Raw genomic sequence first — 18,292 nt, forward strand, 5'->3', positions numbered from 1 at the left:
TTATTTTAAATTATTAACTATTACACATCTACACATATAGAAACAAGACCCATTTACACAGGTGGATGTAAAGAGATACAAGGTCCACTCTTGCCTGCTGATGGCACAAGTCTCACACTGATGTGCTTTGCTGTTAGATGTGCTCTTCTGGGCATTCAAGTAATCTAATGTGGCAAAATGTCTTCTAGAGCAAAACAACCCTTTTCTGGTTTGCTCAGAGACTGGACTGTTTGCTCAATATATCTGGAAACATCACTATCAATTCACAGCCTGCTAACTCCCTCCACTCTGCATGTAACCACGTGGCAACAAACCTATACCTAAAAAGTTTATTTTCTCTGATAGTCACTGACTATGCCACAGAGATGGGGCTGAAAGTCAAGAGTTCTCAAGCACAAGTGCAAGAGGTAGAGATGCTACTTTTCTGTGGCCAATATGACAGACTATATATATTAAGAACTACGTAGGAAAACACCGAATAGAGAAGGAACTACTTAGGATGTCCATGGGTATTAAAAGAGTCAGGTAAGTGAATAAAAGCCTAAAGAAAGGAAAAGAAACCTTCCTCAATGTCATTTCTGCATAGCTGCAAATTGGGTAATGGGGCCAACTTTCATGAGGGACAGAGACATGCTGATAAAAAGCAATGGAAAATGAATTACAGAACCTATATTGGCACAAAGGTGATAATGACCCTGACATAGAGGTGTGAACTATCTATTGCATTTCTAGTTTTAACAGCTCCACATTCACAAGGTAATCAAAAATATGAAAGAAATGCTAGTATAGAAGAGTGACAGGTATAGAAACATTCTCAGGGAAAAAATGAACACCATATGGTGTTCCTGTATAACACAGTTCTTGGTGTTCTATGTACTTCTCCCTGCTTAAAATCTGGACTTATGGACTATTCTCTCAAAATGTGTAGAAGAGCATCAGATTCCAGACGTACCCAATGTGTGTATGACAATGAAAGGTTTAAGTGTTTGTTCCTGGGTAATGATTTTCAGATGTTAAGTGTGTGAGGTCATCAGACTTGATTTTCCCTGCACAGGGAATCCTGCAGAACACCCTGTGCACATGTTTGTGATCTCTGGTGAGGATTAAGTTATCATATCCCTTCAAGCTAGACCAGTGAGACCGATGATCTAAAATAAGTTTTCTTCTTTATCTTGTTACAGCCTTGTGACTGACTCTGTAGCATCTGTTTTCCCCCTTCCTTGCGTAGCTAAGCCATAATTTCCTTAATATAAGTTGATGGAGCCAACTATCACATTACCAAAATGCCCACAAGACTGACATCCTAGTCCTGCTGCCAGACATGCTTCACATTGGATGCATTCTTTTAGAAAACTGCTTCCCCAACTTGTTTACCCCAGATGACCTGCTACTGCTGCATGGTGTAAAGCACAGGAGGCAGGGAGAGGAATGTCCCAGTTGTCTCTTAAAATTCATTAAACTTACTTTTTGTCATTTATGTAATCTAAAAGTAAAATTCAGACCAAATTCTGATGCTTCTGACTTGCTGAACTGTGGAATAAGAAATGTGTAGAACATGTTTTTGGTACTGACCGCTAGCACAGGCATATGGTCCCCAGACCAGTATTCAGTTACAAAATTCTCCCTTTCCCACCTTTAATATTTCTGTGACCTTATAATTGTGAGTGATAAAAAAAAAAAACAACCTTAAATTAATCTCTGCAGTGATGTATTCTTTATGCTTATCATGAAAAAGAAGAAATGGCTCCATCGATACTCAAACTACATGGTTTGTGTCAAGGACTAATTAGCAAAAATGAAAAATCTGCCTGATACTGCCATCCTGTCTACTGAAAATAGGTATCATAAAATAAATGGGCACTTTTATCAGGGGTGGGTTTTTGTGGTAAGGAACCTCTGCTCTCCAAAGAGACAACAGTTCACTTACACAGGCAATGCTGCTTCTTTCACTAATAAGAAACTATAAATAATTTCATTATCAAAGTCTGGAGGCACTGAACGCTTACAAGCCACGGCAGAACAAACTGACAAATAGGTGTAATTATGGCAGAGAGGAAGCACAAAAGCAGCCAGAGAGCTGTGTGGGTGGGGCTGCAGCAGGGCCACCTTCCTTTGCCACCCTTGTGCCCTGCAGTGCCGGGGGTGGGTGCAGCACTCACGGGAGTAGCCGGCGGTCGTGCCCTCCTGCGCCCTGTCGCTTCCGGCAGTAAGGGACAGCGACCGCGTGTCCGAATCCGGGGAATTGGTTCTGGTGTCCATGTCCCCTTTCAGAATAAGCCAACTGCTCTTCAGCTGCAGAGAGGAAAAGCCTGTTACAAGATACAGGATTTAACACCTGAAGGCAGTTCTCCTACCTCAGCTGTCTCAGACACCTTGGGAACTGCTTGTCTGTGCATGCTCGCTGCAGCTTGTACCATCCTTTATCAAATTATAAAAGCTGACTATATGATGACTTAGACATCACAGCTACCAGAAACTTTTAATTTTTAGCTGAGCTGAGGACAGTTTCTCTCTTCATGAAGCTGCCCACTATGCCCCACTTTGGAAGATGCACTATGTCATTTTCTTGTAATTAATCTGCTCTTGACATTTTTCTTCTACGTTTATATGCACCCTAAGTAAAAGGCTGCAGGATCAGCTGAATCACCAATGGAGATATTGAGACCATGTGAAAATCCATGAGTTTACTGCTCTTGATCTCAATCTCCCTACTTCTCCTTACTGTAGAATGTACATTCCAAACCCTTTGGGTGAGAGATTAAGCTTTTCTATGTCTTTTTGAAAAACCTAAAAGTAGAAATGATTAGTTCAATTATTTGAAAGAATACCTTTATATATGAATGTGTTTTAAAACTGGTTGCTTCAAGAAAGCTCAATACCTCCTTTTGTTCTTTCTGATCATTACCTTCTTACTGTCCTGATCCAAGCTTCCATCCTCCCCTTCTGATCTTCTTGCTGCTGTAAGATTAAGGTAATTTTAAAAATTTGAACAGAATTAATCTTATTTTTAGTCTTCTGTTTTGACTGTAGTTATGTTCCAAATATTTTTAAGAGGGGGAGAAAATCAATTAAAAAATCAAATTTGACAGAAAATTTGATGTGTAGAGCTATGTTTTCACAGAATTAATTAAAGTAATCTTGAAATTATTACAGTAATACTCATCCTTCATGTATACAGTGAATTTAGAGAATCTATTCCTGCTGCATTCTGAACCTTTCTTTTTAGGAAGAAACTACTTTTGGGGAATGACTGGTGGGAAAAAAAATTGTACATCATAACTCAGGGACAAATTTCTATGGTCACTGAACACAGGGAAGCCATTTCCTCCTTCTGTGTTACAATGACCATGGAAGTACAACCAGTCATGCAGATATTTTGTGGTCAGCACACCTGGATCTGCTGGGTTCCCCAAAGAGGGTAGACAATCACGGTAAAGAAAATTATGAACAAACTTGGCATTACCTCTTTATCAAATCTACAAGAGAGACTGTGTCAGACTCTGAAATGCAATATTCTTGACCAACCAATTTTTATGACTCTTCTGCCCATACTGTCCTCTTAAAGAGTGTTTTCCGAAAAAAATCCTGATATTTTACCATTGAGTTACTTTCTTGTAGCTTTCCAACTTACTGAGAAGAAAACTGAAAACCTCAAAGCTCTTCATTAGATAGTTCCCAACCCTCAAATATGTTTTTCCTTGTCTTTTATGTCCCAGAGCATTGTTCCAGATACTGAGTTACAGTTGAGAATCTTACAAAAAGTTTTGTGCCAAATTTCACATAATTTCAGGTAAGTTCTTAAAATTTGAGCCCTACTTGCCTTTGTATCACTCTAAGTAGTTTGGGGGAAGTTTTAATGGTGCAAAACTGGAATAATATAAGGACATAGCACAACTTTAAGCCCATGAGAAGTGAGTCTAACAAGGGGGTTGTCTGCAATGCCTGAGAAAAATGGCCCTGTGTAATGCGATATAGACAGAAAACATATTTATTAATAATAGAAAGAGTATGATTATACAAAAGCTAAGGCTCAGATGAGATTCTTAGAGACAGAGATGGAGAGGAGACTAAATTGCACCATTAAAAGTGCTGCAACACTCCCAACAAGTTGGGAAAAACTCTGCCCTCTCCAGTTCCCCAGCCTTCATGTCTGCAGAGGATCTGCCCTGCATCTAAACAACACAGGCAGAAGGCCACCACCAAAAGCATTTCAGTGCTATTCTCTTGCAGTTTCTGGTGCCACCACACAGCTCACATCCAGACCTTAACTGGTTTTGCTGAGGAGGTGGTGCTTAAAAAATGAAAACTTGCCATAAGGAAAATATCTGTGGGTTAGAGGTGAAAATCTGTAACTGTAAAGGGTTTGCTCCCCCCCCCCCCCCCCCTCAATTTAGTGTGGGGGAAAAAAAAAAAAGCTGGGTCAGAAAATATAAACAGCATTATGAAAAAACACAAGGTTTTCACAGTTATCTAATAGCATCCTGTCAAGGGTACTTTCTCAAGATGGCAAGCTGCTTCTCTGAGGAATAAATAGGAAGGAATATTCATATATGACAGATAAGGAATAAAGACCCTACATTGCAAGAAGGACCTAAACCTGGTTCACAGATATTTTGGGAGCACCCCCTAAATCACGAGTCAACAAGATATTCCAGGGTATGTGTATGGATCTTGCTCTCATTAAATCAGAAATCCATATAGAGAATCTGACGCATTTTTGGAAATTTTATTTTTGTTTCAAGACACTGATGTTTTCAAAGAAAAAGCCCCCATGCTTAATTCAAGATTTCTATTCAGAAATTTCAAAGGTTCCACAAGATCTTGAGAGCATCTAATCTCAAAGAAATGCAGAGGATTTATAACCAAAATCAGTGGGAGCCATGAAGGCCAGCCCCTCCCAAGTTCCCAAGAAGGCTTTGTGGAACACAAATAAATCCAAGTGCTCTGAATTTCATCAGTACTGAGCATTAGCTTCACTGATACAAGGGATACCCAGTTCTGCCATGAATCCCAATGTGAGTTCAAAACTTTTTTAGTAACTTTGAATGATGTTCAAATATTTCTAAAACACAAACACACACATATGCACATACAACCATGCAGGCTCCTGCACTCTTCACTTTGCAAACCCAGCTCTGAGTCTGATCTCTTGCATGTCTCACTTTTCCACCACCTATATTCCATTCTGAAGTTGATTGTTTATAAAACAAACACAGAAGCTGTAGCTACAGCAAATCTGTTGGGTGCTGATGTAACTAAAACCTTTTAAAGCCAAATGTTTTGGAAGAGCTTCTTGCAGTTCTTGTTTTAAAGAACATTTTTGTGCTTGTTTGTTCAAACTTGGTCTCTTAAACAAAGGAATGTTCTCTGGCTCCTTTTCAGCATGAATTAGTTCAGTGTCCCATTAGCTTGAGGGACTGAATCATCAGCTGCTCATGTGTTCATGCTTTAGGCGGGATTCCTTCCAGAACAAAAAGATAAATTTATTTAAATTTTATTTTACTTTATACTCCTTTTATTGGAAGGAAATTTTATTGATTTTTGTTGTTGTCGTTGTTTCCGGATTTTATGGTTTTGGGGTTTACATATTTTTAGTTAGAGTAAATTACGTTTTGCCCTCTGGTAGGAAAAAAAAAAACATGTATATCCAACACAATCTTTCAAAACATCTATTATCTAGAAAAGAAAGTTTAAAACATATATTCTTGTAAACCTATTGAGATTGCTGACTCACTACTTTAATTCTCTGCTTGCTCCAGTGATTATGAGGACAACTCCATACAGCAGTGCAAAACTGACATAATCCAGACTTCAACAGACAGCAAACTGATACAGAAATGCCCAGCCTGCAAAAATATAGCTGCTGCTTAGAATCCTCTTTGCAAACCAAAAGTATCTATAACATTAAATGACACAGTCAGGATACAGGGTATCAGAATCCTCTCATCAGTGAAGCTATGCTGACTTACATAGATGAGTGTTACTCTGCATTTGTTCACGATCTTTCCAAACACCACTGCAATATTCAACTCTTTCTGCTGTCGGCTTTTTTTTTTTCTTTTTTTTTTTTTCTCAGCCTGAGAACTTCCCTCTAGTGATTTATATAAGGAGCAGGCAAAGAGGGGCAGGACAGGGCAAGTGGGCGTGGCACAGCAGTGAGTGCATAGCACAGAGGTTTGTGTGGTGCTTATTATCAGCTCTGAATTATCAAAACAAATTAAAATACCATTATCCCAGTTTTGGAGAACTTACTGTATCCTTGGACATCATGTTATACAAAATGCTATTTAATTTTCATGTTACTCTTTCTCCTTTTCTGTTTGAGATTATAGGGACGTAAGAAAAGCAAAGACTACAGCAAAGGAATTTGGGGGTCAATATACACTTTTTTGCAAAGACACGTAGATAAAACTGCCACAGAGAAAAGTAGACTGTACCATGCTGTTTGTAGATAGGAGGTTTCCTATAGATGTTATCTTTTACGCCAGTGTCTGAGGAAGAGGAAAGAGAAAGGAAAGAATGAAAGAGTAAGCAAGCAGTTGAAACCATGCTGTTCTTGCCTCCTCTCAGCAACAATAACAATGTAAAAACTTCAGCAAAGACTATGCATTCATTCACTGGTTTGTCATTTACTGGTTATTAAAAGAGAACAAAAATTTATCCATCATATTCTGAAAACATTTAGACCTACCTATGCAACGTAATCCCCCCAAAGTCCCTCAAAATACTTTAAGACAACTTGAATGGCATCCATTTGGTGATATGTAGGTGGCTTCATCTGCACTACCACTATATACTTCATAGACAGCAAAAAGAAACTGGCTACACTTGCCACTATTTAAAATTCATATATAAGTACAACAGACTACTGCAACTGTCACACTTGGAAAAGGATTTTCTCCATTAATTACAAATAAAGTCTATACGTTCACATGTAAATGTTTATACTGGAAATACAAACTACTATTTAGGAAATCCGATAATCTGTCTTAATTTTGAATTGTATGGCTAACTTGGCCTTCCAGGAATTTTCTGGGAGCCCTCAGAGCCACAGTCTAGGGTTCCCATATCACACTGTACGGACATCAGATTTACTCAGTACTATGGACCTGAGCAGATACAATTCCTAATTGTGGTCTGTTTACAGAAACATTAACCACAGAAGCTAAACGTGAATAAACAAACTATTACAGTGAGGAGGTAGATGTGTAGATGTAAGTTTAATGTGCTTGTTGGCTGAACTTGAAAACAGTGGAGTACATATGCAGAGACAGGCACAGTGAGCCTCCTTCAGTTCTCAAGTCTTCCAGCTTCTTTCAAAATTTATGTTAATATTACTTAAATTCAGATAGTAGACTGATAAGGAAAAATAATTAAACAACAAAAACCCCTTCAGTCATTCCTCCTGCACACAAATTCAATACATCTATGCAGTTATGGCAATATCGACCATAGGATCTTAGAATCATTAAGGCTGAAAAAACCTCTAAGATCATCAAGTTCAGCCACTAAGCCAGAACTGCTGTAACTTTGTACTCTTGGTAACATTTTTTTATTCTGTGCCTCCTGTAAAGCAGTTTTTTTAAAAAATATAGGCACATGAGCACACAGCTCTCTTTTATTTTTGAGATGAAGTTTAACAACAGTTATTCACTTACTAGACATTTTCTTGTTCTGCACTTTGAAATTCACAAATTAATGCCAAAAGGAAAAAAAAAAATACATTCAGAGAAGGATAAACAGGTGCCAGATATTGAAGGTCAAAAGCTAAGCAGTTAATGCCTACCTGGAATATGGAAATGCCTAGGAGCCTGCTGATAGACAGAAGGCGAAGATTTGCTGTCAGAGTACATGGATAAGCTTGGAGTGCTCCGACCACTTTCACTGCCTCCAAGGGGAAGAGCAAAGAAAGCAGATAAAAGAAAAATGGAAAGCAAAGTAGAGTATTTCAAGCATAAAAGCTTGTTCAGAATGACTTGTTAATCCAACAGTTTTAAATATATGTTTTTGTAAAACCCATTATTTTTCAGCATAGTACATTGGCTCAGACTCCGAACACCTCATCAAAAATTACTCTCTGATAAATATCAGATTAAGATGCCCTACTTTGAAATGAAAACTTCTCTTTTAATGACACTTTAAAAAAGAAAATCAAAGGATAAGAACATCCAAAATCTTGCAATGTGTTTTGCATAGCCTTAACTGAATAATCTACTGATCACGTGTTTTAAAAGTTTAATGCTATGGCTCGTAGCCTGTCCCTGAAACCAGTAGTAAATAATTAAGTAATGTTTAAATTATCTCAAAGCAGGACTAGACCAAAATATAAACGTTATGGTCAAGTCAAATAATCCTGCATATATCAGTGACAAAAAGAGATGTTGAAATTTGGCTTTCAATTGCAAACTTTTCCCACAGGTAACATACCACAGCATTTTTATGCAAACAAGGTTGGATTATCAAGTCATGAATCTATAATGCCATAGTCACTTCACCAAATTTCAAGATATAAATAGGACTTTTCCATATTCATTTCTCCACTTGTTTTGTCAAATGCTTATTAGGTGCCATTCATCTCCTCTTGGTTTATTTCCCTGAAGCACACTCTATGGCATTATAGTGCTGCTTGGCAAACAAAAAAGTAAAGCTCTACTTTTTTGGGACTTGTAAAATCCTTTTAGTTCACAGCACTGTTAAGCAACTGGAAGCAAACATGACATTTATTCTTACATCAAATGATTGTTAATTTTCTGTTATTCTTTTAGTGTGGATGAAGCACAGATTTAATGGCTAGTAATGATGAAGTTGTAGCAAGTTTCTCTGGGGTAAGAAAAGTGCAGCAGCTCAGGGCATTAGATCTGCAACTGAGCTCTGCCTTCATGAAGGGGACGTTTTATAACCACAGAGCCACTGGGCTACCAGAGCTGTCGAGGCCATGCCCATGGAGGTGGTCTCTGCTGACAAGCAGTGGGTGCATGGCCATCTGACTGTCACCAAAGCCAGCCTTGCCATGCACCACTGAGGTCAAGGGGACAGTGCCACTGAGCTCAGCAGGAGCAGAGACAGGACAGATGAGGTCAGAAGAGCGTGCTGTTTTATCTCATGACAATACACTAACTAATCCATCCTAAATTCTGTGTCTGTAGCGTTCACAGTAGACAAAAAATTAAAACTCAAAAGCTATTCAGCTGCAACACAACAGAGATTTCTTGTTAAAAAAGTGTAATCTTGGATATTGAGAAACTGAAATCCCAACTGCAGGTGCTGATAGCCCATGGTCCTTCCAAAATGTAAAGGGAAAATTATGGAATCACTAAGAATTCAGTGTTTCACCATGAGCTTGCAGGCAAGTAGTCCTCAGACAAGAAACCAGACAGTTATTCAGTTTCCGGATTCCCACTTTGCTCTTGGAAGAAAAGAAATGGTGATAGGTTTTCACTCCACATTTATGAATTCCCTCTTTCTTTGCTGCTTGCTGCCCCAAATTTCTGCCCATCCCTATTAAAAGAAGAAGCCTCAGTGTCACTGGTAGACACATATTAAGCTCCCTTATACCTTCAAAATTCTTAAAAATATTGTCATGTCCTTCACTCAAATAAGATACTGTTATTGGAGTTTTCTAATTTAAACAGAAAGCAATTTCCACAGTGTATTAATTCCTCATTTATTTACTTAAAAATTAGCATATTAATAAAATGTCTATTCATATATGATCTGCATGAGTAATAACTTCACTGAGCAGTGACCCAAGGTGTTGGTATCATACACACACAGAAAGTCATTCTTCAGTGATAGGACAGAGTGTCAGCAAGGAATCAGGAGGAAGCATTAATTAAGGAACACAGGGTATAAGTGCAAGTACTGGGGGACAGGGAATCTAAAAATTGCTCAGTGCAAGGATCATCTGTGTGGAGCAGTTTGCAAAGCCATAACCTCTAATTTACTCAAAATGGAAGAACTAAGGATGAAATGATGGAAAAGGTTCTTCTTGCACCCCACTCATACAAACTGATACACATTTGAACTTTAATTCTGCCACTGATTTGGACAAACATGAGTAGTTGTATTTCACATTTTGAATACAGAGGTAAGTGTTCACTAATAAAGCAAACTGAAGATCCATGTAAAGAAAGTTAATGTGTAGGAACCATAGACAGCTGCTCAGTCTAGGCTATAGTTTAAATCTCTATAATGAGACTTTGCTAATACATTATCTCTTTCAAGGTTTGCCTAGTACAGACTAAAGAAGAACTTCAAGTAAGTTCTCAGAGAAAAGATAACTACCAGAGAGAGCAGTTTTTTCAAACTTTTGGGCTTGCCTTCTGCCACAAGCAGCCACAGGCTGTGATCTTCTCTACTGATCAGTGAAGAGCAAAAACCCAGAATCCTGAACTCTTCCCTGGATGTTGTTTAACTTGGAAAGAATCTGGGAAGGCTTACTTTGAACTTGAGTGTAAACCACAAAAACTTCCTTGTGCCTTCTGGCTGCTGACAGGGCAGGCTGTACTTTTAACCCTGTGTGTGTAGAGCCAACTGACCAGGGCTCAGACCATGCTCCCTTTTTAAGGGACTGTCAGGAAAAGTACAATATTGCTTATACCTCCTTCTTAGTCAGCTTTTATCTTAGCTGTGAGGATGGGAAAGTTGGTAACAAGCTACAGTAAGAGCTGTCTAAGTTCAGGACTGAAGAACAAACAGATGTCACTGGTCTAATGAGGGAACTGTCCAAGCCTACTCACAAAACTGGACCCTTTAATATCTCTGCCCATGGTGCACTAAATTAGAAAAAGTTTTTTGAAGTTTGATGACTAATTCTTTTCAAATTTTCAAAGCCAAAGAAAAAGATCTTTGGAAGCTGTGCTCCTGCACTAGAAAGGCAAGATAATTTCCACCATGTTTTAAGCAAACATTTTTTTTAGCAGTGCTCAGCACTCTCAAAGACTCCATCACTTCAAGAAGAACTGCTACACCAAGCATAGGTGCTACAAGTATCACACCTATGACTTGCAAGAGCATGAACTGAGAAACTTTCTTGAAGTGAGGTTCTCACAGGACTTATTTTGAAGACAAAAATCCTTAAAAGAGCACAACCAAATCATTTGTCTTCATGATAAATAACAGGTCATCCTATTACACTTCATGGGAGCTAGACTGCAGTACACTGACAGAACAGGAACTTAGTAATATTTGTCACTGGAAAAATTATGAAATCTGTCATTCTCAGGAAGAATATGATGCAGCCTCAGTGAAATCAAAAGGAAGATTTTCCTTGTCTTAATTTCCCTAGTGATGTATCTGTCTACTGGAAGCTTAAAGAAATTATGACATATGTGGAGTGCTGGTTTTACAAAGATTACTTCTAGTATAATAAAGCAGAGTATAATTTATGGATTTTTTTTTTTTTAATAAGCATTATTTCACTTTCTTAAAACTGAAGTGGCAACATTAAGGTTGATCTGGACACAAAACAACTGTTGTTACAATCCTACTCTTCCCACACTAACCACTTTGAAGAGAAAAAAAGAGCATACCTACACCATAAAAAGGCTCTTCCAGATAAGGAAAAAAACACATTCTAGAACTCAGAATTCAGAGACCTTGAGGAGGATGAGGCAAATCTTCTGACTCATTCTGGACAGAAACATTAACTCAGTGAAAAACAGTGAATAATCTATTCAACCTTGGCAGGGCTCAGGACTACCTACTAAGGAAAATTATAGACAGGATCACCTGCCTCACAGGAACACTGTGAGGCACCGTAAGGTACAGCCTGCAAAATATTTTAGCTCCTCAATAAAACAGTGCTGCAGAATTGCAAAATATTATAATTTCGATCACATTACTAATAATTATTTGGGCACAAGAACCTACCACTTGATGATTCCTTCATCCAAACAGGAGCACTTAATAATTGCTGCTGCTCTGAGAAACAGCAGGTAGCACTGAGCAGAAACTCATTTGCACAGGAGTGCTGCCAAGCAACTGCCAGCGGGACTTCGAGAAAGAGCTTTCCATACAGTGAAATCGTGTGCTACAGCACACCAAAGAAGTTTCTCTTACTCAGTACATCAGGTTGGATAATACCATCCAAAATTAGAGGACAGATAAAAAAAACAGTTAAAGCAGTGCCTCAGAATACCAGGGATTGTGCCAGTCTTTCAAGAAATGTGTGGGAGGCTGACTGCTTCTGGTTGTGGAAGGAGCTTTGCAGGTAGACTCTGAAACAGCAACAAACAGTTTAATCTCATCAGCTTTTTCCCCCTAAGTTTTCTCTCAAGGATCATATTTGGATGTCTCGAACCTGATTCTGTTCCTGTTTATCCCACTGAAATTCAGCTGCCTTTGGGCAGCATCAGGGCCCAATGAAGATGCATTAGTTATTACTCCAAAGGCAACGAGTACCTGCTATTCACCTGCATGTGCAAGTCTGGCTCCTGCAGAGGGTCATTCCCTTTTCTTTACTGGTTACAACCTCAAGAACAACAGTTTTACTTAATTAAATCAAAGAGTACATGAGAGTCAAGGAACAGGCATTGAAAGTGTTTGCCATTCATGTCTCCTCACAGTTCTTATTGTTACTATAGAAGAGACTCAGGGGAAGACAAATGCAGCAGCTGAATGTCTCCTCTCTCGGACATTTAACCAACTACCTAAAAAAAACCCCTTTGTCTCAAAGGTTCCTGGCATTCCTTAGTGCTGTCTCACATCCAGCATGGAAGTCATCAGAAGTTAATATCCACTGCAAAAAAACTAATGGCAAGGAGAACAGATTCTGTCACTATGTTTTATAAGCTATGGCACAGCTTAACTGACAGTGCAACTGCACTGATGTAACCAGCTGTCATAATTTTTTGCAATGCTACAAATAATATGAAGAATATCTAAATGTAGGTTGGAAGGTTAGATAACTGATCATCCTATGTTGTATCAAATGTATAAGCTTATTATACTATTTACCATCACTATTTAGGGCATTTTAAAACAAACAGACTTTTAAATAATTCCCTTCCTCAGTTTTATTAGAAAAGCTAATTCTTTCCATCTACCCTTTGAAAGACACTTTACACTCACTGAAAAAAAGCAAAAATAAAACACCTCATACCCACTCAGTTTGTAAAACTTACACAGTACATCAAGGAAGCACTTGCACAAAATTAAGACAAATTTTATCCAGGTGGAAGCCATGCTTGCACAGACATAAAAGTGAAACACAGCTGAATAAATCTACATTATCACAGCACGGTTTTGCATTCCTGGACCTTACCTTTGAAGAAAGGGATGTAATGATGTCTGAATGTAGATGTAAGGCTTGGGTGTTGGGGCAGGGAGATGCAGCTACTGGTACCAAGACTGTGAGTACCAGCTGGGGGCAACAGAGAGTAAGTGAAAATAAACTATTTAGTTCACTTACTGAAAGCCACAAATTACAATGCCATCCTTTTTTTCAGGAACATTTTCCTCCTGATGCTTAGAAAACATATAGCTTATATTTAAAACTCCATCTTTCTCTGGTTATTGCTAAAAACATGACAGTGGCCATACTTTGGGGTCAGCCAAGGGACAGGGGCTTTCTGCAGACAGAAAGGGCATCACCCAAAATGCTGTAACTGTAACGCATCAGAAAATATTCCAGAAAAGGCACCACAAAAAGCATGGCTGCACTCAGGGGAAAACCTGCATATTAAAAAGCTGCAAGAGGGAATGATAAATGCTCATAATGGATCTAATGAAATGAAATGGGAAGAGCCTTGTCTCTGCAGAAAACTGTGCCCCGAGTGGGTCCAGTTCTCACTGTCGGCGGTGCACACTGGTAGGATTTAGTTCACCATGCACCAGGGCATACCAGTGCATGGCTAATTTAAGTATTTGAAGAAACATTCTGAAGTTATTTGAGCTCTGAAAGTTAGACATGTGATTAACTACCTTGAAATATATTCTCAAGTCATCTTTGTTTGCTTTGCTGCAATAATGTCCTGATAACACAGTTTGGAAGACTAGTGGCAGTTATTAAAAATGGTGATTATGAAGATTATCTTCTAAATTTTAAGGCATTAGAATTTATTTGGAATTCATTTTGTCTTTCCTCCTTGCTTTAACAATGTGCTGCTAAGATTAGGCATGACAGCTACCAGACCTTCAGCAGAGATTAATGTCTCTAATAGATTTTTTTATGCTCCGTCTCATTTCCACTTTGACAAAGACTTTATGTAGTATAAATATTCAATTCCTGTAAAAACTGTTCCTGTTACCCATAAAATCTTCATTTCCCCTGGAAAGATTAAAAACTCACAGATTTCAAAACTAGTTTAGAATTATAATGTATCCCCAATGAAATTAAAAAGACAACAAAAAAGTAATAAAAATACTCTGTGTTCTTCACCTGAATGATGGAGAAAAAATAAAATTAATTTTGAGCAATTTCACTGATTATTCCCAAGGATAAAACTCTGTACAAAACCCAAATATGAATGGGGTTTTGTAAGGCATTCCCATGCAAAGGTGAAAAGGAGATGATCCCTCCTGTCGGTGTGACAAGAGCACCAACACAGCTGCTACTACAGCCCAAAGCCGCAAAAAACACTGTAAACTTCTCGACTAAAGCAACTTGGCCTTCAAAATCCAGCCATCAGAACCAGTCATTCCTCCAGCTCTTGCACTGTGGACAGGGGACATGACCATGACCCTGTGTACAAGAACCTACACAAAGTCACTCGATGACCCTCTTGGCTTTGTGCATATTCACTGATACTGTGCCACACCTTGAAAGAGCTGTGGATTGAGTATGTATCTTCAGGCAGGATGAGACCAGGATTAAGTTCTTTAAACTCTTCTATCTTGTGTCTACCTAAAATCAATTTTTCTTAAATGCCTATTTTTGTTTTCTTGGATGCATGTTCCTGAAGCACTTGCTTCCTTTCTCCCCATGGGACTCTCTGTTCACTGTAAATAAATCACTGCAATAAACTGCTATTCCACCTTAAAGCCCTGTCTACTGGAGTCAATTCTACTTACAACATAACACAAAGTAATGGAAAAATCTAGAGAATAAGTAAGGCTGCTTTTCAATTACCTGGTCTGCTGTAATGCTGAGGAGAATGGGAGGTGGGGGTGTACCGACCATAGCCCAGGGAGCCAGCAGAGCTGGGACTTGATGTCCTGTACTGCTTGAAAGATCTGTCATCTTGGTCACCCTTAGAGGAAGAGAAGAAATACATGTCATTAGGGAAGAGAAGTAACTGCAGAAACAGGCAGAATATGCCATCTTGTGTGTTTCTGTGCTGTGTAGGTGGGAGTCAATGCTGCCCTAAGATTCCATGCAATCCTAATGAAATGAGGTGGTTTTCAGCACCTCCACCAGCAGTGTGACTGAAAGAGCTCTGCCAAGTACCAGAGAACGGTCATGTTGCCAGGAAAGCCAGCACAGACATAAATTTAAAATTACAATATAATTTGAAAAGAACACAACAGTGTAAAAGTGTTGTTTCAGGACAGTGTAATTCCCTGAACAAACAAAAGTGGGTGGAAGATGAGCTCAGGTTAGCATGATAGCATTATGGTCACTTTGTACCCATATGAATGGATGCGTAATGGTTACAGACAACACAAAAATCAGCATTTGTTGGTTTCACTACATCATGAAACTGACTGTGTATAAACTGCCCAGTGCACCATACTGTAACATGGTCATTACTCTAAGAATCCAATATAAACACTCGTGTAGCATTAGCATTAATACTGCAGCACTGTGCAGAGCCAGTCATACAATCCAATTCCCACTAAACCCTTGGCTTCAACCTGTTAAAACCATGTGCACACACTCCAAGCCTCTGATTTTGTACAGCTAGTTAACCTGCAACTGCAATTTGCAAGTAGGGTCTTCTTAACAGTAAAAGCACTACTGAGTGGAATAGATGTGGAAATGACTTTGTGTAAATGAGCTATAAAAGCAAATTCAAATTTCCTTCTTTTTAAGACAAATGAGAATTGGCTTGAGTTAACTCCAAATGAGAACAAATCAATGTAACCTGCAGATGCTCCACTAGGGAAAGTCATACTCCAAAAAATCCTTCCCCTCTCCTACTCCGGTAGAAAAGAAGGAAAATAGGCTATACCATAGCAAGTATCAGTCACTTATCACGAATATGGGGATGCCTTTAGGCATCTGTGTAATTACCACTGGATCATTCATCTTTTATACACTCAGTAGATACTACTTAGTCCCACCATCTTCTCCCAGATTCCTATCAGAACAACTTAATCATGTCCATACATTCATCTTTAGATGAATTTGCCTTCTCTGGGACTATACTTGACTCTACAGAGATGTACAATATTCTGACATCACCAGATTTTTTCCTAGGGTCAAGGTATACTCCATCCCTTCAATGTCACCCCAGACCCACCAGGTGCATTTCTGAAAGTGGAAGATCAGTTTAGTATAGTGGCTAGCAGCATTATTGCTTTAATATCAAGTTCATAAGTAATTATAAAAAAAGCAAAGAACAACTGATGCCTTCCCAAGTGTGCAGTGTTCTGTAGGCATCCTGCCACCAACTCCTCTATGTTCAGCTCAAGATGTTTCCCTCCCAAAGTACCTATGTTGTGTAATACTAACTCTAACCTTTGTGGAGAGAATTACAAGCAGTATTGCAATGGCTTTACAAAGCCTTGTGATGATATTTAAATATCAGATGAGTGTCAGCTAGTGGTCTGTGATGTGTCCAATTGTATGATACAGTGGAACATTCCTCTAATAAAAATCCCTGCAACAAAACCAGTGACAAGTTTCCAGATGATGATGCCCGAGCACCTGATCATAGACTCCTTAAAGAGAGACAGCAAGCACAGAGAAGCTGGATAACATGGGAGTATACACAAGTCATGGCAGTCCCAACCTCCACATCAGTATCACTTTTGAAACCAATATTGGCAGTTTGATAACTGAATTTAAAGGAAATTATTATAATTTTCCAAATCATCAAGTTTTCATATTGCTTCAGACCTTACCTTTGTGTACCTTGTGTCTCTGTAAGGAACAGTCAATCTAGTTCATGTAACCAAATATTAAATACAGCATTAATTTATTTGTAAATTATCAAATAAATTACATCTCTGCTGGTTAACTTCTCTCTTAATTCTCAGTCCTTAATTCTCCATGATTACCAAAATTTTGCAGTACATAAAATTGGGATAATGGAGAAATTAGCCAGACCCATGATACGTAATTGGGTTACTATCTGGGAAAATATATTAAATGCATTCACTGCTCCCAAAATGATGTTTCTTGAAACAAAGACTAGCTTAATTAATGCACATCAAAATACACAGACCTAGAAGTTCAGGTATGTGTAAATGATTTATAAGTAGGTGTACACAAATAGTATAAGTAGTTTAACTATTTGTGAAATAAAAAAATGAGAAGAAAAAAAGAAGAGAAAGATATGCTGAGCATTAATTTAAATCAGCTCACGCTCACAGCTTTAAATGTGAACATAAATCATATTTCCCGACATAATTTATTTAGTAGAGCTTGAAGAAGTGACCACCATACAACCTTTATTTAGGAAAGCAGAAACATGGATGACAGTGGAGACAGATGCATACAGATGACAATCCAGAAGCAGAGCACATATTGAACACAAGTAACACTCTGAAAATCATAAACCCCATGCACTGTAGAGGCAAGGGGCGAACCCCACATTTCAGACGCTGCTGCTTATCAATATGACCAGGTTTATGCATCACAAAATGGGTCAGAATAGGAAAACAAAGGCATTGGGGATTACCTCAGTAGGTGTTGGAGAGAGCAACTGAGGTGACTGCAAACAGCAACACACAACAAATTAGTGATACAAATTCATGCATGATGTTACTCGTGAGAAGAATTACTCTTAAAATATCACTCTCCATGTATAATACATGATACAGTTAGGAAAAACACCTGTCAATTAAGTTAGGGCAATTTTTCTTATTATCTGTTTGTAATTAGGCATGTAAGGACTAATATATAAATAATTTCATATTGATCTTTTAGTGGTTTCTCTGTTACAAAGTCCTGGGGTTTGGTGAGGCCGGTCCTGTGCCACAGAGAAGGGCAGGAGGGACCTCCCATTTAAGGCAACTGCCTGAAACTACACACAAGCCCTAATTAAATCTGCATTGAAGGACCTCCAAAATCGGGACTAGAACTTACTGTTTTAAGGGAAAGCAGAAGTCTGCATTATTTAATTTTCAATTAAACATCATGTAATCTGACAATCTGCTGTTCATTTTCCTATCCAAATCAAATGCT

General features: G+C 38.5%; 1 protein-coding gene across 7 annotated transcripts in view; it reads right to left on the reverse strand.

Moving 5' to 3' along the window:
- ABLIM2 (actin binding LIM protein family member 2) overlaps positions 1-18,292 on the reverse strand; it is a 131,276-nt gene that overhangs the window by 20,284 nt on the left and 92,700 nt on the right. For 3 of the 7 annotated variants that reach the window (XM_069014522.1, XM_069014519.1, XM_069014520.1), the window contains 6 exons: positions 15,071-15,191; positions 13,265-13,363; positions 7,787-7,888; positions 6,438-6,491; positions 2,906-2,958; positions 2,160-2,292 (listed from right to left, as the gene is read on the reverse strand). In XM_069014522.1, coding sequence (XP_068870623.1) covers positions 2,160-2,292; positions 2,906-2,958; positions 6,438-6,491; positions 7,787-7,888; positions 13,265-13,363; positions 15,071-15,191 — 562 coding nt within the window. The remainder of the gene's footprint in view (positions 1-2,159; positions 2,293-2,905; positions 2,959-6,437; positions 6,492-7,786; positions 7,889-13,264; positions 13,364-15,070; positions 15,192-18,292) is intronic. The other 4 variants (XM_069014521.1, XM_069014523.1, XM_069014525.1 and 1 more) reach the window with 4 other exon arrangements.

This window comes from Aphelocoma coerulescens, chromosome 4, assembly GCF_041296385.1.
Source record: "Aphelocoma coerulescens isolate FSJ_1873_10779 chromosome 4, UR_Acoe_1.0, whole genome shotgun sequence".
NCBI lineage: Eukaryota > Metazoa > Chordata > Aves > Passeriformes > Corvidae > Aphelocoma > Aphelocoma coerulescens.